Here is a 24,010-nt window from a genome sequence, read left to right on the forward strand (position 1 = left end):
TATTAAAAAATTACTACCACAAGACATTATATAAAGTATTATTATTATTATTATTATTATTATTATTATTATTATTATTATTATTTCTAAGGGGCAGCATGCTGTTATTATAGATTTATTTTGTGGCACCAAGTTAATGTGGAGGGGCTTATCCCACTTCAGAATACAAAATTGAACGTCATTGATAATTATTTATTATTAGAACGAGTTTTGCATTTACATACACGGCTATGCATACATAAATACTGCATAATAAGGATATCAAACTCATTAATCGTTGAATGTCGTTTTTCTTTTTTTCACGATTTATTGTAATTCATAGGTGTACATTGTTTATGTTATTCTGAAAACAACAAATAAAAAAAGAAACAGAAACTTGAGCTTTTAAAAATAAAAATGATTTAAATAAAATGTTTAAATAAAAAGCAGCACCATGAGACTATTGTGCATTTTTATTATTATTATTATTTTGTAATCAGTTGTCAAACAAATAAAAATATAAATTAGCACACACCTTTAGACCTTTTAAAGTTTAATTTCATTAGATTTAAACTAAAAATGAAATTTCTCATATTTTATGCACGTTTGCTATATGATAGCCAGTCGTCCAAACTATCAGAAATGTTCACTTGTGAACATAACGTAGAATCAGGTTAGGATAGTGAAAAGTGGTGCAATACTTCCCTCTATAGACTTACAGACAGCAATACAATCTGTCCTTAAAAAAACCTCTTGCTCCTATTGTCCTCTAGGTGGCGTATCGTAATACTAAAACTGATTCACCTCAGTGACCGTATGAAACCTAAAGCACACACACACAAACATTCTTACTTTAAAATGTATTTATTTGGTTTAAAATAACACAATTTCACATTGTTTAACAAGCTGTAAAAGCTGACTTGATCGATAAAAGACCAGACTTTTGGAAGTTTTTGAACAGAGGACATATTCCTGATTGCAAATAAAGCATTGATTATCCTGCTGCCCATAACAAAATGCTTCACAGAGACATGATTTATGGTTAATAATGTAATAAGACAATTTTGCATATAGTATTTAATGACCGTAACAGCAGATGATTAAAATGAGCATATGAAAAGCAATATGAAGTAAACAAGCACATGTACATGAGTAAAGCATGATACATGTAAAAAGTAGAGATTGATTTCATTTAATAGGTCCTTGTCTCGTGATGTGTTGAAATGTGTTGAAGTGTTGAATTTCACAATTGTCAAAATTCAAAAAATGTTTTGCCAAATGTGTGAATCTAACTAAAACAAAATCAAAAGTAAAGAAAAATGTCATTACAATTTTTATTATAATTGACATATAATTTTTTTTTGCATTAAGAGCATAAACATGTTTAAGACCACCACAATTTTTTAGACTTTTCATAATTTTTTATTATTTTTCCTTTTGATTTTGGAATGCAACGATACATTTCTTTATAAAAAAAAAAAAAAAAAAAAAAAAAAAAAAAAAGGAAATTTCAGACACAGACAGTATATCTTTTTTGGCCATGTCAGTTCATGAAGAAATGTAGGTAGTGAACAGCTATGCATTATTTACGACTTCTCAATGGTAAAACAACACTGTGACATGTTTCACAAAAGTTGGCATAACCTTCCAAATGCCTCATGTCACAGCAGATTGTGCAATGACATATTTCCTCCTTATTTCATTTCCTTTAATATCTTCATGCCTGTTTCTTTATCTTGGTATTCCTGGTATATGTCTCTCTATGTTCCATTCACTGGAGAGCTAGAGGAAGAGCAGACAGAAGAGGAAGAAGCTAGATGTTCTTTGGAATGGTCTCCAGGCGCCGCCCCTTTAACTCGCCACTGGAGGATGCAGGTGTCTTTGCCGCCCATTGACAGAAGGTGACTGTCATTATGTGTGAAACGAACGTTAGTCACATGACTACCATGGCCCTCGTACTTATAACTTGGAGCCTGACAGAGAAATCAGGAAATAAATGATTAATGTCTTGCAGTATAAACAAACACTTTCTCTGACAAATTACCTACAGTAAATATGTGAATTATTAATCTGCATGCAATACATACTACATCAGCTGGCCTGTTATATCAAACTTTAATGCATTGTTAAGCATACTGAGTCTAATGAGATTAACTATTTCATTTTATTTCTATTCTAAAACAATAATTTCTTTGACTCTCAATAAATACATCAGGCAGTGACTGACCTTTGGTTTGGGACAAGGATACTGGAACAAATGAACCTTACAGAAGTCATCAGCTACTGCCACCATACTCTCACTGTGTGATCGACACAAGGCATTGATGTCTGTCCCATCTGATCCCTCGAGCCACACACCTAGACAGTGTTACAGTTCAGAAAGACACTCGACATACACTTACATATGCTTTCAATGCACAGGACTTTGGGGACTCACAACGTTAGGGGAATACACTTAATGCATTTATGAACTAATAATAATAATAAATACATAATATTAATAAATATGATCTAACACATACAGACACTAAGATTTAAAAAAATATATATATATTTTTAACTAATGTACATTGTCTAAATAAAATATGAGTGGCACCTGCCCATGCAGAAGTTCAAAGTGGTCTTCTGTTTTGCTTTTTTAAATGTCAGCATTGGTTATTAAAGCAGGATAGAGTTGATTTTGGACTTTATTAAATTCAGAAGAGTGTATGGTGTGAATGTGCAAATAAAAAAATGAACAAATCAAAAGAAAACCGGCCTCCACTCAAAAAGAGTTTGACTCTTATTCTGGTTTATAGATATGGCTCATTGTGCTACTTCCTTAGCGAGAACCACTTATACCTAAAATCATAACCTTTTTTTTTTCTCTCTCACCCATGACATGGAATCCAAGCACACAGGTATAGGACGCCCACTCTCGATCTTTACTCTCAAACCGGTTCCTCAACAGCTTGCAGCCACTTGCGACATCCCCTTTTTCCACAAACATAAATGTTCCAATGCATTATCATTTATATTACTCATTGTCTTCTTGGAATATGTTTCTGTGTTATGAAACCAAGCGTGCAGTCTTACAGTATAGAATTTCATAATCTCCAGAGTTGGACATGATGTATTTTCCATCTTTGGACCAGTCGAGGTGAGTAATGAAACTGGAGTGCCCCTGTAGTGTTACATACAGGGAATGCATTTTATCTGCACAACTTATTGTGCTTTTTAACAGAAACAGACCGCTATAAAACATTACACACAACAAACCACCATAAAACAGTTTGACATCTTTTAGAGTACGTGACCCAAATGCTTTGCTTACTGTGCACTTTCCGAATCGTGTATAGCGCCGGCCACCCTCAGTGACGTTGTAAATGTAGATGAGGTTGTCATGGGAACCAACTGCCAAAAAGCTGCCATCTGTGTTTTGGTAAGCAGTAAAATATAAATTATCAACTATAAACAGGCTTGCAAAACAATCTGCATGCAGTAAAAGCTGCCACATTGTGCCAGAAAACAAGCTATCAGTTATACATTTACTAAAATGCAATAAGGGTAATTTTCAGAAAAGGTTTAGGGTTCTGTTTTATACTTTGCCCTTTATTATTGTGATTTTGTGGACCTCTGACCTGGTGAGTATCTCATTACAGACAGCTGCTCGTTGCCATCAGTCAGGTCTGACACCACTTCTTTGGTTTGCAGATCCAGTACAACCCATCTAAAAAGGTAAGCGGTTAAAAACCATCATAAAGCCATTAAAAAAGGGGAACATTTCACTGTAAAAAGCTTAATATAAAACTGAAGAGGTAATTGTTATCAGCTGTGTTGTAAATGTTTTACCTTCCAGTACTAAGTCCAACAGAGACAACAGCTCCATTTGGGCTGAAATCAGCACACAGGCCAGATTCCTAAAAGAGATAAAGATTCATGTTAAATTCATCGTCACTTTACAGAGTGTTTACGATAATACTGGTATACATTTTTAAAGGCGCACCAACATAAAAGTTTAAATGAATGAATATTAGTATTTCCAAATATGTTTACAATCAAATGATTTTCAGTGGTGTAAACAAAAACTGTATACTGCATACACTGATGTTCAAATGTTTGGGGTCAGTATACATTTCTCTCTTTTTTGAAAGAAATGGATACATTTAATTAGCAAAAATGCAAGAATTGATCAAAAGTGATAAGGACATTTATAATGTTACAAAATATTTCTATTTCAAAGAAATGCTGTTTTTTGAACTTTCTATTCATTAAAGAATCCTGAAAAAATGCATCATGGTTTTCAGCATTACTAGTAATGAGAGATCTTTCTTGAGCAGCAAATCAGCATATTAGAATGATTTCTGAAAGATCATGTGACACTGAAGACTGGAGTAATGATGCTGAAAATTCAGCTTTATCATCACAGGAATAAATTACATTTAAAAATACTGAAAAAATATATTAGCTTTTAGGATTATTTATATGATTTTAGTTATTAATATATAGAAATATGCAGTTTCATAATATTACTGTTTTTATTGAATATTTGAATCAAACAAATGCAACCTTGCTGAGCATAAGAGACTTCTTTCAAATACATTTTAAATGAATAAATAAATAACCGCAAAATTCTGCACTGTAGTGTTAGTGTGTTGAGACCAAATGAATATATCTTAGTAATGTTCATATTATCAAATACTTTCAGCTGTGTACTTCAGCTCTATTCCAAGCATACTGTACGATGCAGAATCCATACCAACAGGTGTCAGTATAAAATGTAGTATGCAGCCAGTGGCACGTACACACACACACACACACACAAACACAAAAACTTAGTGCGCCTTTAAAACAGTTCATTTTCTGTGATCTCTCTGACCTCTAGTGTTGTGCACCAGTCCAGTTTGTGGTCCTCTGCGTTCCACACACACACTTGACGGTCATTTCCACAGCTAATAAATATGTTCTGAGTGGGGTGTGTGGCCAGACCCCACATTTCATCCACATGACCCTGACAATTCAATAATATTTGTAATTTTGCAGAAGCTGCTTTTAAATTAAATTTATTGAAAAATGTTTTAAAAATGAAATGTATTAAAAAACTATCTTTGCATATAACTCCAATATATCTACCTGTACAATGGCCACAAACCCATCCGAGAATGTTCCTCTTAGGATTGCATTTCGTGTTGTGCCAACGAGCAGTTCCTCTCCATCTACATCTGCAATGGTGCGGACTGCACCAAATTTCTCAGGAATCTGGAAGAGCGAAGGCCATTCAAGACATTTTTGATTTGAAAACTCTATAGTTTAATATACTCACATTGCTGCAACCACACAGTTTCAAAGATGACAGAGATTCACGTCTCACCTCACACTCTCTTTCAGGTGCCAGGTCTGCGCTCCAGCGGATGACCTTGCGGTCCTTGCCGCCACCGCTGAGTATAGCTCCACCCTGCAGGACGCACATAGCGAAAACACTGCCCTCATGAGCACGCGTCTGCTTCATGATCTGAAATGTCTCTGCAAGCAGGGAGAGAAGAAAAAAAGTGGCAAAGTGAATTTGAAAAGATGGACAGTATCTGTAGTTTGTCAAGTAAGTAATAGAGGCTATATTAAAAATGTAGTTAAAAGAAAAGGAAAAATTATTGTACATTGATAGTTAATAATTCTGGCTGATACTGATAAGCTGATGATTTTTTTTTTTTATGTAATGGCCAATATGTTAAATGGACAACATAAAATTCTATAGTGTGTGTGTAAAAAACGGATTATTTAATTTTAGATGAAAACCGATACAGTACTGATAAACATTTTGTATCCCTAGTAATACTTAAAATTTAAAGGGTTAGTTCACCCAAAAATTAAAATTAGGCTGATTTTTACTCACCCCCGAGGCATCCTAGGTGTATATGACTTTCTTCTTTCAGACGAATCCAGTCGGAGTTATATTAAAAATTGTCTTTGATCTTTCAAGCTCTATCATTGCAGTCAGCGGGTGTTGCATTGCTTCAATCCAAAAGATGTGAAATAAAAAGCGCCCTTCCATTAAAAAAAAGTGTCTCGCATGGCTCCGGGGGGTGAACAAAGGCCTCCTGTAGTGAATCGATCTGTTTTTGTAAGAAAAATATCCATATTCAAAACGTAATAATCACTTTAATGTAGCTTGCACTAACAGTTGTACACAGAAGCAGCTCCGGGCGGATGATGTATGAGGTCAGCGCTGCGCATGCGCCGGTGAGTCTCGTGAAAATCAACGTTTGTTTACAGGATCAAAAGAAGCAAAGTTTTCTTACTTTAGCAAAGGAATACCAGTCTCTTCTTTGCTTATATCGAAATCCTCCGACATTTTTCTTTACAAATCCTCCATTTTTAATCACTTCTGAGAGGCGCATGTGTAACGCTGACCTCATACATCATCCGCCCGGAAACTGCTTCGTTTACAACAGTGAGCGCAAGCTAGATTAAAGTGATTATTATGTTTTGAATATGGATATTTCATCGATTCGCTACAGGAGGCCTTTGTTCACCCCCCGGAGCCGTGTGAGACACTTTTTTTAATGGAAGGGCACTTTTTATTTCACGTCTTTTGGATTGAAGCAATTCAACACCCACTGACTGCAATGGTAGAGCTTGAAAGATCAAAGACAATTTTTAATACAACTCCGACTGGATTCATCTGAAAGATGAAAGTCATTTACACCTAGGATGCCTCGGGGGTGAGTAAAACTCAGCCTAAAAAGTATATCAGGCAAAAATTAAGAAATCATTTTGCTTACCCTTTGCTCCTTTTCCTAATGTTTTGGTATCAGCAGCTGATTTTCCCCATGTGAGAATGTTCCCCTCAGAGTCTCCCGTCAACACATCACCCGTAAGACTGAACACGAAGCACAGGACGAACTTGGGCTTTTTGTATTTCTGTTAATGAAACAATGAACAAAATCACCAACCCTAACAAATTCCAAACAATTAATAAATTCATAGTTAAATACATTATGAAGCGGTTCTATCCTTTAATGCTAATCATAGGCTAGTCATAAGGCATATTACAATAAAAAAATTAACTTAAAATGATGATGGTATTACATAGAAATACAACCCAAGGTACATTACCGTTCAAAAGTTTGTGGTTTGATAAGATTTTTTTTTTAAAGATTTTTTGTGTTTTTGAAAGAAGTCAAAAATTTAAATGTAAATATTATTACAATTTTAAAATAACTTTTTATATATTAATGTCTTTAAAATGCAATTTATTCTACTGATGCAAAGCTGAATTTTCAGCCTCATTACTCCAGTCTTCAGTGCCACATGATCCTTTATAAATGATGATTTGGTGCTCAAGAAACATATCTTTTTTTTTTTTTTTTATGTTGAAAACAGTTGTGTTTCTTAAATTTTATTAAACTGTGATACACTTTTTTTCATATATTTTTTTTTTATATTCATTTTATATGATAACTTCACAAAAAAATTGTAATACCATAGTCCATCTTTGTAAGTTGTTTTGTGAGTTGATGTTAATTCATATAATTTCTTCCCATTTTCATGAAGTCAAATTAGTGGCCAAATATGGACTCACTCCAAAGATGCCCTGTTTCTTGGTCAGTGTGCCAGTGCTCATGGTCCAGAAGTAGACGTGAGATTTGCCGCAGGAGATGATGTTGTTGGTGTCTGTTGGGCTGAAGTCCACTGCCAAAATTGCCTCATTAGTGCTCTAAAACACACAAATGGACGCACAGCGTGAAGACATATGGTTTTCCACAGTATATACGACTATGTGCCAATGGCTCTGTGTTATTATAGGAGAAAAGCTGCAATTCAACTTCAAACATCCAGTCAGTCTTCAGCTGCAATAGCAGCTCATGTCAGTTTAATGACAGAAAATGACTGTAATTGTCCTGTGTTATTAAAAAGTGTAATCCAGAAACTGTAAATACATCTTCAAAGCTCTGCAGAAGATATTATCATTGTTTATGTTTTCTAAACTGTTCAGGCTCCTTAACTTGGTTTTGAGTAATCATCTTCACGCACTATTGTTTCCAGAATTTTGTCTCAAACATACATCTGAAGGGCTTGTGGAATTTCTGAATGATATTTATCTCACCACAAACTGACTTTAAAAAAATAAACCAATTCACATTGAAATGAAAATCTAGATGAACTCAGTCAACAAACAGAACTCCCTTGACAAAGCGTCATGCTATTCTAAGTCCAACTGCTTCCTAAATCCATTACTAGCAGTACAGCCCAAAAATAAAACACGAGGAAGAAAAATTACCTCATACAAATGGCCAGTTCTTAAAACGCTCGCAATCACTCACACAAATGTACTGTAAAATATTTAGCCGCTCCCATAGCAACCCCACTCAAACCGCTCGTGCAAAAGAAGGAGGAAACATTTAGGACAAAGGATCCCACAGAGCTAAAAAACCATCCACAATAAAGCTGACGGCTTTATAGAACGCAGGCAGCTGGCTGTAGATTCAGTCAAGAGCTGCTGAAATAATCACTAGGATAATTTATCCTAGAAAGTAAAATTTACTCGGACATGATGGAGGGTCGAACCTAGAATTTGTTTTAGGAAATACTCCGCATGTGCTTGAAAAAATATTGCTAGGCTTCTAATCATGAGAATGTAAACTATATCCGTGTTGCTTCATGTAGATATTGTCTGGTAGGTAGTATATACCGAACATGCATTTCTGTGTGTGTGTGTGTGTGTGTGTGTGTGTGTGATTATGTGTGTGTGAACACACCTTAACTTCAACATGCTTTATGTTTTTATTCCAGTCCCACACAGAAAGCATGTGTTCATTGGAATCGTCGATCACACACAGTAATGTTCCAGCATCCTGTAAAAAAAAAAAAATAATAATAATAATAATACACTACCACTCAAAATCAGAGAATAATTGTTTTTTTCATATTCTTGAAACATGGTTCTTATGCTCATCAAGGCTGCAGTTATTTTTATTAAAAGTGCATTAAGAACAGTAATAATGTGAAATATTATTACAATTTAAAATGTTTGCTATTTTAATACATTTTTAAAATGCAATTCATTTCTGTGATGGCAAACCTGAATTTTCAGCAGCCATTACCATTATAATATGCTGATTACGTGCTTCTTATTATTATCAGTGTTGAAAAAGTAAAAAAAAAAAAAAAAAAAAAAGTTTTTTCAACAGTTGTTTTAAAATTGTGTTAATATTTCACAATATTACTGTTTTTATTTACTGTTTTATTTACTCATTTACTGTTTTTATGTTATTACTGTATTTTCGATCTCATTTGTGAGCATACATACACACACACACACACACACACACACACACACACACACATATATATATATATATTTATATATGTGTGTGTATGCTCACAAATGAGATTGAAAATACAGTAATAACATAAAAACAGTAAATAAGTAAAAGACTTCCACATTTCAATGTTTCTAGTATAGAAATGTTTGTGAAGTAATTTGGATCCTGGATTATAGTATTGTTTTAAATATTTTATAATTATTTATATTCTATATGTTAAATACATGTGAACAACAGTCTATTCTGACTGTCTGCTGTGTTTGAACTGGAAAGAATGCAGAATGGGAAGCAATACTTACTGAACTGGAAAATGTTAGGGCTCCGACACCTCGCTCAAATGTGCCGAGGCCGATCTGTTGCAGTGTCACTAGCGTTTTGGAGTCCCAGATGTGCACAAAGGGCTGAAGAGGCTGACAAAGACACATGCACACACAGAAAGCACACAAAGTTTATTTGTTTGTTTTATTCAAAATTTTAGATTAACATTTTAGGATTAATCTTTTATACGTTTTTTCAGATTTTTCACAATTATGATCATTTTGCCTTTACTGCTTAATTTATCATATTTAACATTATCCAAAGCATCTTACAACAACAAAAAAAAAAGATATATATATCAACTGCAAATGGCCCTGGTCATCAGCAAATAATTTTTTAAAAGTAAAAATATTACAATTGCACATGAGGTCATAAAATCAACATGATAAATAATAGATAACTAATTATGGAATTAGTAAAATGCTGTATAAAATAGTTTTTATATGGCACATAGCACGTCACACCATAATTCTGACTTCCCAAAAGTATTCAGTGTCAAATAACATACAAATTATTTGCCCTGTAAAACTGAAAATACATGATAGGATCACATCTTGGTAATCAGTAAAACGTATTATTCAAACATTTATTCATATGTAAATCTCACCTTGCCATCTTTGTCTACTCCTGCTGTCTGTCCGGATGCTACACGCACCTTGTCTGGGTGGATGGCAAGACTACATGCCAATAAGTAAAAGAAAAAGTAAGAACATGATCAGAAAAAAAATGAGGTGCTCATCTAAATAACACTTCAAACTCACCATCTGACGCAGTCTGTGTGTTTCTGGTAATGTCTTTGCGTTTGGTTTCTGATATGATACAGAACCACCACACATGCAATAAAATAAACTGCTTCTCCAGACGGCAACAGGTAAAGGTTTGCTCGACAGTCCCGTCCCCGGTAACCATAGCTGAAAATTAAAAGGTCAAGGAACATTTGCTAATATGTATTTATTATATAAAGGAAATCTAATTCACTGTGTTTAGCAGCGTGATGTAATATAAGCTTTTAAGAAAAAGATGATTGATACGGTTTCCAAAATAACAGAGAGAACAGGTTTTGTTCCAGACAAAATATACACCCAAAAATTATGAAATTGAGAAAGCATTAGGTCTATGCATTGGAAGAATATGTGCTGTCTTAGTCAATAGTTAGGGGAACTGTCTGCATATTTATCAGCTTAAAACTATAGGTGACTAAGCATGAAACAGATGTATTTAAAAAAATATAGGGTTTATTTTTGGGATTTTTATTTTTTTTTAAACATGAATATAATTTAAATACACAGCATTCTTTTTCCTCTTTTATTAGAATCAGATTTCTTTTTTCTCTCTCTCTCTATATAGATAGACAGATACGTAGTAAAATAATTAATTACATACAAAATAAATATATCATATAAATTATTATATAATATATCAAATTAAAATTTTTTATATAATATAATTCATTCTTTAATTATTATATGAAAGTAAATTAATAAAAACAATTATTCACTTCAATTAATTAAAATGTAATTAGTAACTTAAAGCTTAAAAAGATAAAAGAACTGCTTTAGGATACACCCAATCCAGATCCAGTTTCTGTAAGGGGAGATCCATTCTCAGCTCCTCGTAGTTTAGAATGTTGGAAGGAATGTACATTGTGATTGGTCGTCCACGGATGAACATCTTGATTGACTGACCTGTGAACAAAATTAATGGGAGAATGCACAACATGAAAATTTAAATGACTCTGAGTGGCAATGAGTACTAGAATTCGGATCTGTTAACTTTAAGAATACAATTTATATAACTTAAAAAAAATCGTAATGAATAATTTTTATAAAATTATTTTTAGGCACCAATTACTTAGAACCAAAACCATGATTGAAACCTACTCTGAGTTCCTCTCCTGGACCCCTGAGATCCTGTTAAAAGAGAAAACACAAACAAACATGATCTCTGCAGCTGCAAAACACATCAGGAATTCCTGCAGCCCAGCGGCGCTCCAACTGACTCTACAGGGAGCTCCACTGAGAACACCTCTCTGACTCATCGGTATCATTGTCTGGACCTAGTTCTGGTCTGCACTGAAGGGGAAAACTCTGTTTTTAACAGGGCTTTTTAAATGCAATGAGGCAAGCAAGTCAATCTGTATGTCTACTGCAATGGAATGACAATAAAAGCAACGGCCAGAAACTAATAATCAAAGTCTGTCTCACAACATCACTGACCTTCAAAAATCTTATATAAAATATGGGTTGTTTTGATACAAGAGAAAGCGGTAATATCTCATATTCCTCAGAAGCATCATATGGTTTTGAGTTGAAACCATGTACGACTCCAAAAGGACCCTTATGTCAATGTTATCAGAAGGATGTCGCCCAGGTTACACCGAAACAACATTCCATAAATGTGTCAGTTTCTGCCCCCGAAGGAAAAGCAACTTATGTTTGATGTTGAGCGCAGTCATATTTCAAATTAAACCCCTCATTTACTTTTCCCAGCCATTAAATGCAGGTGAATAAATTATTAAAACGCCACACACACACACAAATGAAACGGTCAAGGCAGTGCTGTGTAAAGGTGGTGTGAATATCTGGCACGCAGGGAAAGGGAAACACACATCCATCATCCTGGACAGAAAACTAGAGTAGTGCGGTTGCATAACCAGCGAGAGTAAGTTTCCAGCGTGAGCACAAACTCTCCTGTGTCTCCCTGCTGAAGGAAACCTGCACCTGTACACGCATAATGAATAAACAAACAAATAAATATATGAAGACTAGACACGAGGCCACTAATGGCTTGTTACAGTAATTATAAGTCGGCTGTGCTGAGAAATGCATGTTTATATGTACAGTGACCTCACTGCACCTCAATGCATTTAGACAGAATCTGATCTCTAAGCTATTTCTATTCTGCTATGAATTTGGTTTTCAATCTGCGGTCCATGAAGTTACTGAAAGGGGTCTGAGGATAGATACACAACCTATTAAAAGTTAGGGGTCAGGAAGATTTATTTATTTAAGAAATTGATACTTGTATTGAGCAAAGATGCATTAAATTGGTCAAAAGTGACTGTAAAACATTTACAATGTTACAGAAGATTTCCACTTCAAATAAATGCTGTTCTTTTCTGCTATAATCAAAGAATCCTGAAAAAAAAGTGTCACTGTTTTCCGTAAAAATATTAAACAGCACAATTGTTTACAACATTGATAATAAGAATAAATGTTTCAAGAGCAGAAAATCAGCATATTAGAATGATTTCAATGTGACACTTAAGATTGGCGTAATGAAGCTATAAATTGAGCTTTGCCCTCACAGAAAAAAAAGTTAAAATATATTGAAATAGAAATTAGTTATTTTAATTTGTAATAAAATTACTAAATATTACAGTTTTTACTGCATTTTGATCAAATAAATGCAACCTTGGTGAGTGTAAGAGTCTTCTTTTAAAAACGTAAAAAATTTAGTGTGAGACCTCATCACCTAGATGGCCATCGACACAAGACCAAAAAAAAAAAAATTCTGTGAGTCCTCCGCAGAGGAGAACGATATAGTTGTGGTTCCTTCGACACACTAGTTTCCTTTTTAATACTGTAAAGCTGCTTTGACACAACCTGTATTGTAAAAAGCACTATAAAAATAACGGTGACTTGACTTGACTAGTGTGCCAAAAGTCAGCTTAGAAAAACTGTCAGGGACGTTTTGCCTCCTAATTGATTTCATTTAAAGTACTACTGCTACAGCAATCAAAGCAGCACTCGTGCATAAATTCACCACCTTCATCAATAAATATCAAGACAATTACTGTCTGCTATGAGCAATGGTCCCATTATTCTGAATCCATAGGTTTATGTGCGAGGTGAGAGATTAAAACAACAATAACAACGTTTATATACAGAGCACATTTAAACACAACCAAGGTTGACCAAAGTGCTTTACAAAGAATAAAACACAAATAACAAATAAGACTTACAAGGAAATCAACAAACAAATAAGATCAGTAAAAACTAAAAAAAAAAAAAAACGGACACATACTAAGGAGTGTTATTCTTTAGATAAGATTTAAAAATACTATTAGATGGGGCAGGCCTGATAAAGGGAGGAAGGCTATTCCTAGTCTTCGGTCCCACAGTAGCGAAAGCACGATCACCACGATTATTAAGTTTAACTCTGGGGACAATGAGTAGGCCAAGTTCACAAGATCTCAAGGTTTTAGACAGGGCATATGGAAGCAGCAAATCAGTTAAGTATTGAGGAGCCAGGTTATTGAGGGCTTTGTAAACAAATAATAAGATTTTAAAAGCAATCCTATACTTGACAGGGAGAACCTAATGCCTAATGCAAGCCTGAATTATGACAAAGCTAGGCTGCTAAGATCAATGCTGCTTAGAAATGCTTGAAAAAGAATAATGAAGAAAAAGGAGAGATGAGAGATGCCTTATTACCTGTACTGGAGATGAGGTCTTTTGCCCGGCTATGGAGACAAACACATCAATTAATTAGTGAATGGCAGAAAGCATACATACATATACATATACATATACATATACATATAAATATAAATATAAAAAAAAAAACATTATTTGAAGCCCCTTACACACTTGCTCCATAATCATTCATTGTACATGCATGTTGTTTCTATAAATTGAGGGACGAGTCATGCAGATTTTCTGCAGAAACCGACAGCATCTCACAGATTGTGCTGATAGAGCTTAAAATATTTATTTACTCTGAAACATTCTATTTTGTGAACGCGCATACTTGAACAGAAGAAAAGTGTCTCTCACCTCTCCAGACTTGGAGATCGTGTAAGTAAGTTTGTAGAGGAGGCCGCTTTCTTAGAAAGCCGCTGTTTGGTCTTTTCTTGGGAGTCTCTGCTTTTCTCACTGTTCCTCCTCACCCTGATCTCAAGAAGAGACATTAGTCAGTCACTGCATGTGGCATTCAAATCAGAAGCACAGAGCTCATGCAAGCAGTCATTAATGCAGATATGAGCATGCTAACATGCAGTAACAAAACTTACATAATAAGCTTCGCATGTTTCGATTTAAGTGTCCCATCAAGTTTGGACATGTGCAGAATTATCAAACCCACAACCCACAATCACCCACAATCATGCAGACAAAACCATGCAAGTAAATTAGATATCAGTGAGTTAATGCAATTGTTTGAGATACAATGAATTTGAACTTATGTGTGTGGGAGTATGAGTCTGTGCTCACTGAGGGATTGTTTCCTTTAGCACACCCTATTTCCTGTTCTTCTGAATACCCTAAGAGGCATCCAATAAAAGCTACATGAAACAGGAAATATCTGTGGTCATGTGATCAATGATGATACTTGTGGTGACAGACAGAGAAGTGAAACTCAGCTGATGGGGGGGGGGGGCTGTCCACTCTTAAATAAAGCTGAATCCTGTCACACTTTACATGGCACATTTTACAAAGCAGCCGAAATGAGCGTTACACCAATGCACTAGCCTGACTGCTCACACAATATTTGACCTAAATTAGACAATATTTGAGGAAGTCTTGTAAATTGAAAATGCACAAATGTTTATTTGAATTAACTGTTTTTGTCTAATTGAATTTTTGTCTTATGTAGGTTACAGTACAAAAGTAAGATTTTTCATATTTTTGAAAGAGGTCTGTAATGCTCAGCAAGGCTGCATTTATTTGATCAAAAATACAGTAAAAACAGCGATATTATGAAACATTATTACAATTTAAAGCAACAGTTTTCCATTAGAAAATATTTTGAAATGCAATTTATTTCTCTGAACATATGTGCCGCTTAATATTTTTTGTGGAAAAGGTTTTTTTCTAAGAATTTTTAAGATGAATAGAAAGTTCATAAGATATTTCATTTATATGAAATAGAATCTTCTGTAAAATTAAAATGTCTACTAACACTTTTGCTAATAAAAGCAAAATTCTTACTCATTGAATGCACATTTTAAAGAAATCATATTCACATATCACAGATATAATATCAAACAAAAATCTTATATCAATAAAGCCAAATTCAAGATTAATTTAGAGCACCTTAAGGCAGAAAACAAGTCTGAACAAGGTAAACTATGTGTTTCCTAACTTTGTTTTTAATGTAACATATGGTCAATGTCCACTTTATCAGTGCATGTAACTTGTCATGCATTTAACATTCAAATTGTGCTAGCATGGTTCATGGTACGCGGTTAGTTTCAGAGTTTGTCTGCATGGAATGTTATTAAAACTGCACATTTGTTTTCATTCAGAAGAGTGATAAGTTGCAGACCACCATCTGAAATAGTCTTAGGGGCCACTATAGGTCATTTTTAACTCTCTGTCAACATAATCTTGCATTATCTTATTCAGTGCCTCACACTGTTCATACTTTATCATGAATTAGTAATTAATTATGAGTAGGGATTTCACACTGAACATCTGTAAACCAAATTCTTAATTGCATGCTTCTCTCATACGCTGAAACTAAACATGGCATGACTGTTTAATGATGCAAGCATTGTTTAGTTTTGCCTGGTGCTCTGTTGCAAAACAATCTGCCGTAGCATTCTAGCACCACATAACTTCGTAAACCTGATGATAACCCTTTTGCTTGACGCCCATGCAAGGATACCAGGAAGAGATGAGGCATAATTATCTGTAAAGCACTGTTTACATGGAACAAGACTTAACATTACATTTGTGAGAACCAAGAAGACATTTACACAAAAGACCACCCAAAGCATGCATGCAGATAAATCAGTCAATGAATCAAGAGATTTCCTTTGTTTAGGAGATTAAGTGAGATTATATGATGGGTTAGTATGATTTCAATGCCTCAATCATGAGCTTTTGTGTTTCTGCAAAACCATGTTACAGACAAGATTCCCAGGAGCTGTTTTGACATATGTACTCAGGCATTTCGACATTCCTGTCACAATGATAGCTTTTCGGCTTTAGCAGTGATCTCATATGTTCCATATTCACCTGAAGGAGAGTAAACGGGTCTCGATGACAATATTATTGCTACATTTACTGCGGAACGCTGTACTATTCTTGCAACTGTGGTAACGGATATGCATACCTATATAAATCAACACTGCAACTGAACAAACACTTGGTGTCAGCTGTCTTCCCTTTTCCCTACTAAAAACCCAAAGCTACAATCTCCAAAACTCTGACATCTGCCACGATAAATCACACAACGTTTCCAAAGAAGTCAAAGCTTAAACTAGATCCAAAAACAAATGTAAAACTCTGTTTGTACAGAGCTTTAAAAGAGCTGAATGAATGCCAGAAGCACATCAATTCAGTCATAGTGCACTTAGGGATACGAACGTGTGTTTCTGGTATTACTTAAGGACCGATACATAGCTGTAGCTCAAACAGTAGATCGTGGCGCTAGAAACGCAAAGGTCATGGGATTGATTCCTAGGAAATGCATGAACTGATCAAATGTATAACTTGAATGCAATGTAAGTCGCTATGGAAATGCCTGCCAAGTGTATAAATCTAAAGGTCAGATAAAACGTTATGCTTTTTAAAAACATTTGCTACAACCTCAAGTAAAATCCGGGCTGACCTAAATTACATACTCCCACTGATTCCTTGACTATCCACTCATGCTTCTGTGTAAATATAGCTCATTCCGGGAGCCAAAACTGGCTCAACAAGCTGTAACTTTGGTTTGTGCAGCAACATAAGCATCAATATTAGGATTAACACCAAAACCAGAAGCAGTGAAATCAAGCAGCCAGCCAATGCTTGACTCCACTTTTAGGGGTCAACGCACAGCATTTTCTCTCCCTCCCGAATGGGGGAGAGTAGGCCTCCGTGTGGGTTGGATGTCGGCTCTTTTGGGGGTGCAGGCGAGGAGGATGTTGGGGTTTGCGGGCATGAGCCCTGGCTGTCCTCGCTGCCTTTGCTCAGTTGTTTCTGAAGGGTTCTGATTGTGGTGGGCTGGATGGCGTCTTCTACTATGGAGCTCCAGGTTTGGTCCTTCCCACTCTCGACTTCATCGACATCTTCCTCCTCTCTGCGGAGCTTGATCAGGGTTTCATCAGCAAACGGGATGCTTTCTGTTAATGCATCCTCCAGGGAGAGAATCTGCGCGGCCTGTGTCAGGGCCAGCGGGACAGTCTCGTGATTTGGGATCCACGGTTCGGTCTGAGCACACCTGTCGCAAGTGCTCGGTTTGTGGCTGGAAATGGTTTTAGCCCCGCCCTCCCCGTTTTCAGCTGTGTTTGAGATATGGCTATAGATACACAAATAAAACACAATGTTTGAGATGAAGAATGTGTCAAAATGCTACTTGTCGGTTAAAGTGAATGAACAGCCCAAAAATGAAAATTCTGTCACCACTTACTTATTCCAAACATCTATGACTTTCTTTCCATGGAACACAAACACAGATATTGCATAATATCCAAAATGCTTTTATGAGGCTATAAAATGTATAAAACAAACAAACAAAAAAAAGCATCAGGAAAGTAGCCCATGAATCTTGCTTGTCAAGTTATTTGAAGCCATATGATAGCATTGTATGAGAAATAGAAGAAAAAAATTACCAATCAGAAAGAAAACAAAGACATTTAAAGCACTATTTCTGAATTCAATGCAAGCACAAACAACTTACATTTTAGTCTTATTTTCACATAAAGCTATCATATGATTTCAAACGATCTCTAAAAATTAAAATGGACTATTTTAATGATAAGTTTACAGCAGTGGTTTTTAAACTTTTTGTCTTGTTGACCCAGTTGTCCGATACAATACTCGAAGACCTGCCCACACGCTGCATTCTAAGATATTTTCAGCATTTCTGCTGTAATTATGACAAAGCTGTTTGGTTTCAAACTTTATTAATAGAAGCTTGGAATATTGATGTATTAAATTAGCCATGATTAATTTTATGATTCTAGAAGTTTCATGAACTGTGTGTACTTCAATAAAAACAACAGTCAATCTATTGGACCCGGCCCCTGGCTGAGAACCACTGGTTTAGAGTGCTATTTGATTTTGGTGTTTTGAGCTCTTCTAGATGTTCTTTTGAATATATTTATTTGTGTTCAGCAGAAGAGTCATGTGGTTTGGAATGACATGAGGGTGAGTAAATGAGGACAGAACTTTCATTTATTAATGAACTATTCCTTCATTACTTTTTGTCACTTGCCAGTGCTACTGGAACCTGGAGAGCCTTGCTCAATGACACAGTGGTGATAGTTCAAGCTTCAGTCATCGCAGGGTTTAAACCTACAACCTTTCAGTTACCAGCCCAACTCTTTAAACCAGAAAACTAACATTACACAGACATGTAGTAAACCTAAAAGAAGAACTGTAATTTACATGTTCTAACATACGAATTAAAAAATCTCATTAAAGTAATTAACACAAACACAAGTAACACAGTTTTCATTGTTTTCTCCTTTTCCCTGGATGCTGTTCAGAATATCCCAAACGTCCAGTTTGCCAACGAATGTTGCTCTGCTTCTTTGTATTAAACATGTGGGCGGCTAGACTGATTTTCACAGAGCTTTTCTTCTCGGAATCAAGAATAGCATCAAAATGTAACTGAATTTTATTTGTGGGTGACAGATATTTTGATAAACAACTGTGACTGTGAGCTAAATTTGTGTTTTCTGTTAACCAGTCTCGTACTGTAACTCCACACATAATGTACTGAAACAGGAAATTGCTGTGTTACCTTTTTAATTCATTATAAACGTAAATAACACTTTCCAGATTCCTCTTTATACCTGTTGGATGTGTGGTGAAATCCATCAAGAGAGCTTGAAGACAGTCTGCAAGATCTAGCGAATCCATCCACATAACAGGACTGATTTAACACTCGGGCTGCAGCAGGGTTCACTGTACACACATACATTTTATATAAGCAAAATAAAATTCTTCATGGCAATAAATTAATTCAGGAAAAACGACGCAATAAAATCTGTTGCAATACATTTAACATACCAATAAAGCTGGAAATATCTTTATATTAGCACAATGAAATAAACTATTCCTTTTACCAGCAATCAGCTGCTGTTTAAGCAGGGGTATCTGTTGGTCGTGGAGGCGGAGTTTACGCAGGGCATCAGCCAATGAGGACTTCAGTAGCGTTATTTCATCTTCCTGTGCTTGGAGGCGCACCTCCATTAAAGATAGCCTGTCAGGAAACTCTGTGCTGCTTTCTGCAGACACATCATCTAGAAAACAACAATGTAAATATAAAGATCACACACACACAAAAAAAACATGTCTTGGACAGATTCTGCACCAAAATAAAAAGAAGATGCACTTTTTAATATCAAAACCAAGGCAGAACAACATACAATATTATTTCATATAACTTAAATATTTTACAGTTTTAATAATATATCATTATCTATTTGCATCACAGTAATGAGACACAGAAAATGTCAACGGTACTAAAAGAAGGATTAGTTTTCTCTATGCAGAATGTTATATTGATTAGTGTATACGTTTCGGTTAAATATTAACTCTTTATAACCTAAAAAGCTTTAATTAAAAAAAAAAAATAGAATACAGCTTCTTGATGCCTTAAATCTTGGAATGTAATAGAAACTACATGAGTGTCATTAAGAGTGCAACTGTTATGGGCTGAATGCTCTGCCTTCTAGGCTTCAACGAATTCTAGGCATCTACTGAATACATGACGTGTTTGTATTTACAAAGGGATAAATGTCTATTCTCTTAGTTACAATAGGCCACACAAAAACAAACACAGATGGGCACATCTATATGCAACATTAAAGGTTTCTCAACTAACTACACATCACTCATCATAAAAGCAGTAATGTTTAAAACTCTAATAAATTTTTTAACCACTGGTTTTAGTTTTGATTCCACTTGTAACAATTGTGAGGGCTGACAAAATGATCTTTTAGCAGGTTAATTTAACCTAGTTTCCAAATTAATTCCTTTCAAATAATTAACATTATGTCAAAATATTTTTTTTTTGTAATTTTTAGATATACAATATATCAGCATTCGCCAATAAACAATATTTTGGGGACCACTACCTAAATGCATGTCAGAAAATCTGCCAATGAGATAAAATTGCAATAAAATAAGCTTTGTTATAAGATTAATCTGTGAAAACGTAAATAAATGGCAGACTTTTCAATCACACACTGGCCTCACCCCAACACGCCCATTTCATTTTGCTTTGATCACCTGGAATTATTGACTAATCTATTTCTGCCACAAGATTTTTTTCAAGCCTGAAGCATTTCCTCTTTAAATGATAACCCTTTACAACCCAAATTACACAGAACTGAGCTACAATAGAAACAACAATTGGTCTTGGACTATTGTCTAGAGTCTAGACAATGCTTTATTTTTAGACAATGCTTTCTTCAAAGGTGTCATGATGTGCCTTAAAGGGGTCACCGGATGCCCATTTTACATAAGTTGATATGATTCTTTAGGGTCTTAATGAAAAGTCTATAACATACTTTGGTTAAAATTTCTCAAGGTAGTGTAAAAAACAATTTTTACCCTGTTAAAATCAGCTCTGTTTTCAGCATGCTGTTCTAGTCTATGTTGCTTTAAATGCTAATGAGCTCTGCTGACCCCGCCCCTCTCTTTCATGGGGTGACAAGCAGACTGCAAACCTCAGCCGTGAAACTTGCTAACTAGCACATATTGGGAAAGGCGATTTGCAAAGATTCATTAATAACCCTTATACTCAATTTTCTGTAGATGAAGCTGGATCACGAATGATTCCCGCAAACCTAAACGCATTTAGGCAGATCGGGGATCGGCCAATTCCCTTAAAAATTTAAAGTAATGTTAATCCTCAGATGTCATGAGTAAACGACGACTGCTATATTCATAATTACATTAAAAAACAAATCACCTCAATTGCTTATTAGCTCAGTCTTTGTAATTAGTAATGACATTTTATCACACTATGAACATAAAACTTTTGTATGCTATTTTAAAGTTTATTCTGGTGCAATGCCTTTAGTTTTAAACACACTTTACTGTTATTATGACTTTTAACATAAAAACATAATTCATTACAAATTAAAAGGATTTTCTGTGAGGTTCCAAATTTATGACATTCCTTTGATCATTAAACAAAATTACAGTCTGACATGATAACTAAATTTCAATCAGATATTAATTTAGCTCTTACAAAGCAAGGGGAGGTATGACCCATTTTATTCAGGCAAGCTGTTGCAAATGATTGCCTTGAGTTCTTTGAAATACAACAGGAAGTGTGCATAACCAAAGGTCCAGACTTCCTGAACCACAAATTGAGGTATGTTGTGCTCTTTCAGAGAGAGACAAAATGAAGCCTAAACCTTAAGCTTTCGCTTTTTCTCATAAATAGTGCTATTCAACGCCTCTGGATGAGAACCCTGACTCCTCTGCGTTCTTCCCACAATGGGTTCATTGAAGATGTGGGACGCTCTCTTCCAGCTAACATGTTTTTCAGTTTCACAAGACCAACCAGAGGCCAAAACCACAAATACACTTAACAGATTTAAACAGGGCCAAACTGCTGCGAGTGCACAGCAGCCACAAATATGGACTAATAGTGAATCTACTAAAAGAACCGGAGCTTCATGATGCACTCTGATACAAATCATTTAATAGCCCTGTTTTTATTAAATAACTTTCATGTCTAACAGATGAAAGTTGAGTCACAGATGGCGATGAGTCACATCTGCGAACAAAAAAAAAAAAAAAAATCACATTATTTACCTGAAACGGATAGTTCACCCCAAAATTACAATACATTGTTTACTCACTCTCACATGGTTTCAAACATGTATAACTTTATTTTGGGTAGGACTAGTCCTTTAAATAGCACTTTTCTTGAAGATTTTACATTACAAAGGGGTTAACAAATACAGGGCTGCAAAGACCATTTAGTCTGACATTTCAACAAATTTCACACAGATCAACACAGACAAGTGAACTACGATGTAGCAACAGATCTACTGTATATTTACATCCACATCAACCTCTGGCTGAACTCCACGTGGCCCAACAGTCTCTTAACAGATGGAAGACAGGCAGATACATGCACAAGAAAGAATCAAACGACTTTTGAGATCTTAAAGATATGACCAAACCACGTTCATGTTAAAACAACAGGGATAATTGTAATGCAGATCTGCCAAGACATCATCATATCATCCCATGCTGATATCAAATATATTTAAACACAGAATATTTACTTTAATGACAAAAATAAATTATTGAATGTTTTATAGGTGAGCTATATAACTATTTAATTTATCTTTTTTTGTGTGTGTGTGGAAAAAATACAACGATAAAATGTAAAAATCTCATGCAATTTTCAAAAAACGCGAAAGAAAAATAAACACAATAAAGCCAGAGGCTTAACTAGATCAAACTTGATCATAATGAAATGTATTTTACATTGAAATTCTGTTGGTCAGCATGCAGTGAAACGTTTTTACCACTCTCCATACATAGAATTAAATTAACCTAATTACAAATTAATATGAATTAGAAATAAAAACTGCAAGTTTACATAAACCAGAAATAGAATTATAAAAATGAACAGAAAATATAACATGTATAATATTATAAATAGTGTTATATTCTAAATGTTATATAGAAAATCTTACACAATGTACAAAATATAATAAAAAAGTACAGTACAATATGAGTACAATTAATCTACACATATTGGAACTGGTGAAACTGTCCAACTTCAGACACATTTTAAATGTGAAGCCTGAATGATGTATACTTTTTGTTTTCAAACAATGGGCCATTAGTTCACTACAGTATTTTGTTCCTTCAAAAAATAAAAAAAGTAAAGAATGCATTAACATTGTTTTCTGCAACTTGCAGTTCTCGCTACCGTAATATGGGAACAGAAATAATTAGCGTCACTTACATGTGCGGTCTGGCCTAAGATTCCAACATTAAGACCACCAATGTTCTCTCTGTTGTAGATTCAGTGCAGTCCCCAAACAAAAGGTCTGAGTTGCCAAGTACTTTGTTTGTCAGTACAGTGAATTGCAGTGTAACACAATATGACCCGACTGGTTTGGACAGTAATCAAAAGAAAGGAACAAAGAAGTGCTCTATTTTTGCATGGTAAGTTCTTCAGTCTAGCTGTGTGTGGAAATTACACAGATCCAATACAGATGCCCACCATTTACAGATCCAAAGTTATAACTCACAGTATTCTCTAAACACCTGTTTGAATGAGAATTACCAAATGGTTAACAATGAGAGACAGATGTCTCAAGAATCCAATCTTTCCACATCAACTTAATCCAGTCGGCCCTTTGATCTGTGAAGTTCCCAAACATTCGGATTGGTGTAACTCTTCACTTCTACACTCTTGAAAATAAAAGTTCTTTATTCAATAGTGTATTTTTTAAGAACTGTTGACTGAATGGTTCTTTGGGGAACCCAAAA

At 34.9% G+C, this 24,010-nt stretch overlaps 1 protein-coding gene and 1 long non-coding RNA gene across 5 annotated transcripts in view; one reads left to right on the plus strand and one right to left on the minus strand.

Moving 5' to 3' along the window:
• Positions 1–824: 824 nt before the first annotated feature.
• Positions 825–24,010, minus strand: part of eml3 (EMAP like 3) — a 29,753-nt gene continuing 6,567 nt past the window's right edge. For 2 of the 3 annotated variants that reach the window (XM_042727136.1, XM_042727135.1), the window contains exons 3-25: positions 19,603–19,779; positions 19,330–19,441; positions 17,367–17,828; positions 14,378–14,491; positions 14,036–14,064; positions 11,480–11,509; positions 11,164–11,284; positions 10,361–10,510; positions 10,207–10,276; positions 9,581–9,691; positions 8,715–8,810; positions 7,538–7,672; positions 6,738–6,876; positions 5,330–5,481; positions 5,092–5,217; positions 4,838–4,969; positions 3,811–3,878; positions 3,600–3,688; positions 3,293–3,390; positions 3,055–3,142; positions 2,854–2,952; positions 2,207–2,337; positions 825–1,952 (exon numbers count right to left, since the gene is read on the minus strand). In XM_042727136.1, the coding sequence (XP_042583070.1) occupies positions 1,740–1,952; positions 2,207–2,337; positions 2,854–2,952; positions 3,055–3,142; positions 3,293–3,390; positions 3,600–3,688; positions 3,811–3,878; positions 4,838–4,969; positions 5,092–5,217; positions 5,330–5,481; positions 6,738–6,876; positions 7,538–7,672; positions 8,715–8,810; positions 9,581–9,691; positions 10,207–10,276; positions 10,361–10,510; positions 11,164–11,284; positions 11,480–11,509; positions 14,036–14,064; positions 14,378–14,491; positions 17,367–17,828; positions 19,330–19,441; positions 19,603–19,779 (2,942 nt within the window). In that variant the 3' untranslated portion in view covers positions 825–1,739. The remainder of the gene's footprint in view (positions 1,953–2,206; positions 2,338–2,853; positions 2,953–3,054; positions 3,143–3,292; positions 3,391–3,599; positions 3,689–3,810; positions 3,879–4,837; positions 4,970–5,091; positions 5,218–5,329; positions 5,482–6,737; positions 6,877–7,537; positions 7,673–8,714; positions 8,811–9,580; positions 9,692–10,206; positions 10,277–10,360; positions 10,511–11,163; positions 11,285–11,479; positions 11,510–14,035; positions 14,065–14,377; positions 14,492–17,366; positions 17,829–19,329; positions 19,442–19,602; positions 19,780–24,010) is intronic. The other variant, XM_042727138.1, reaches the window with a different exon arrangement.
• Positions 3,563–6,951, plus strand: LOC122137932. 2 transcript variants are annotated; one of them, XR_006155145.1, is made up of 3 exons: positions 3,563–3,696; positions 5,347–5,554; positions 6,771–6,951. It is a non-coding gene; the product is annotated as an uncharacterized LOC122137932 (long non-coding RNA). The 2 variants fall into 2 exon arrangements; XR_006155146.1 differs by having other exon boundaries at positions 6,774–6,951.

The sequence above is a fragment of the Cyprinus carpio genome, chromosome B7 (genome assembly GCF_018340385.1).
Source record: "Cyprinus carpio isolate SPL01 chromosome B7, ASM1834038v1, whole genome shotgun sequence".
Lineage (NCBI taxonomy): Eukaryota > Metazoa > Chordata > Actinopteri > Cypriniformes > Cyprinidae > Cyprinus > Cyprinus carpio.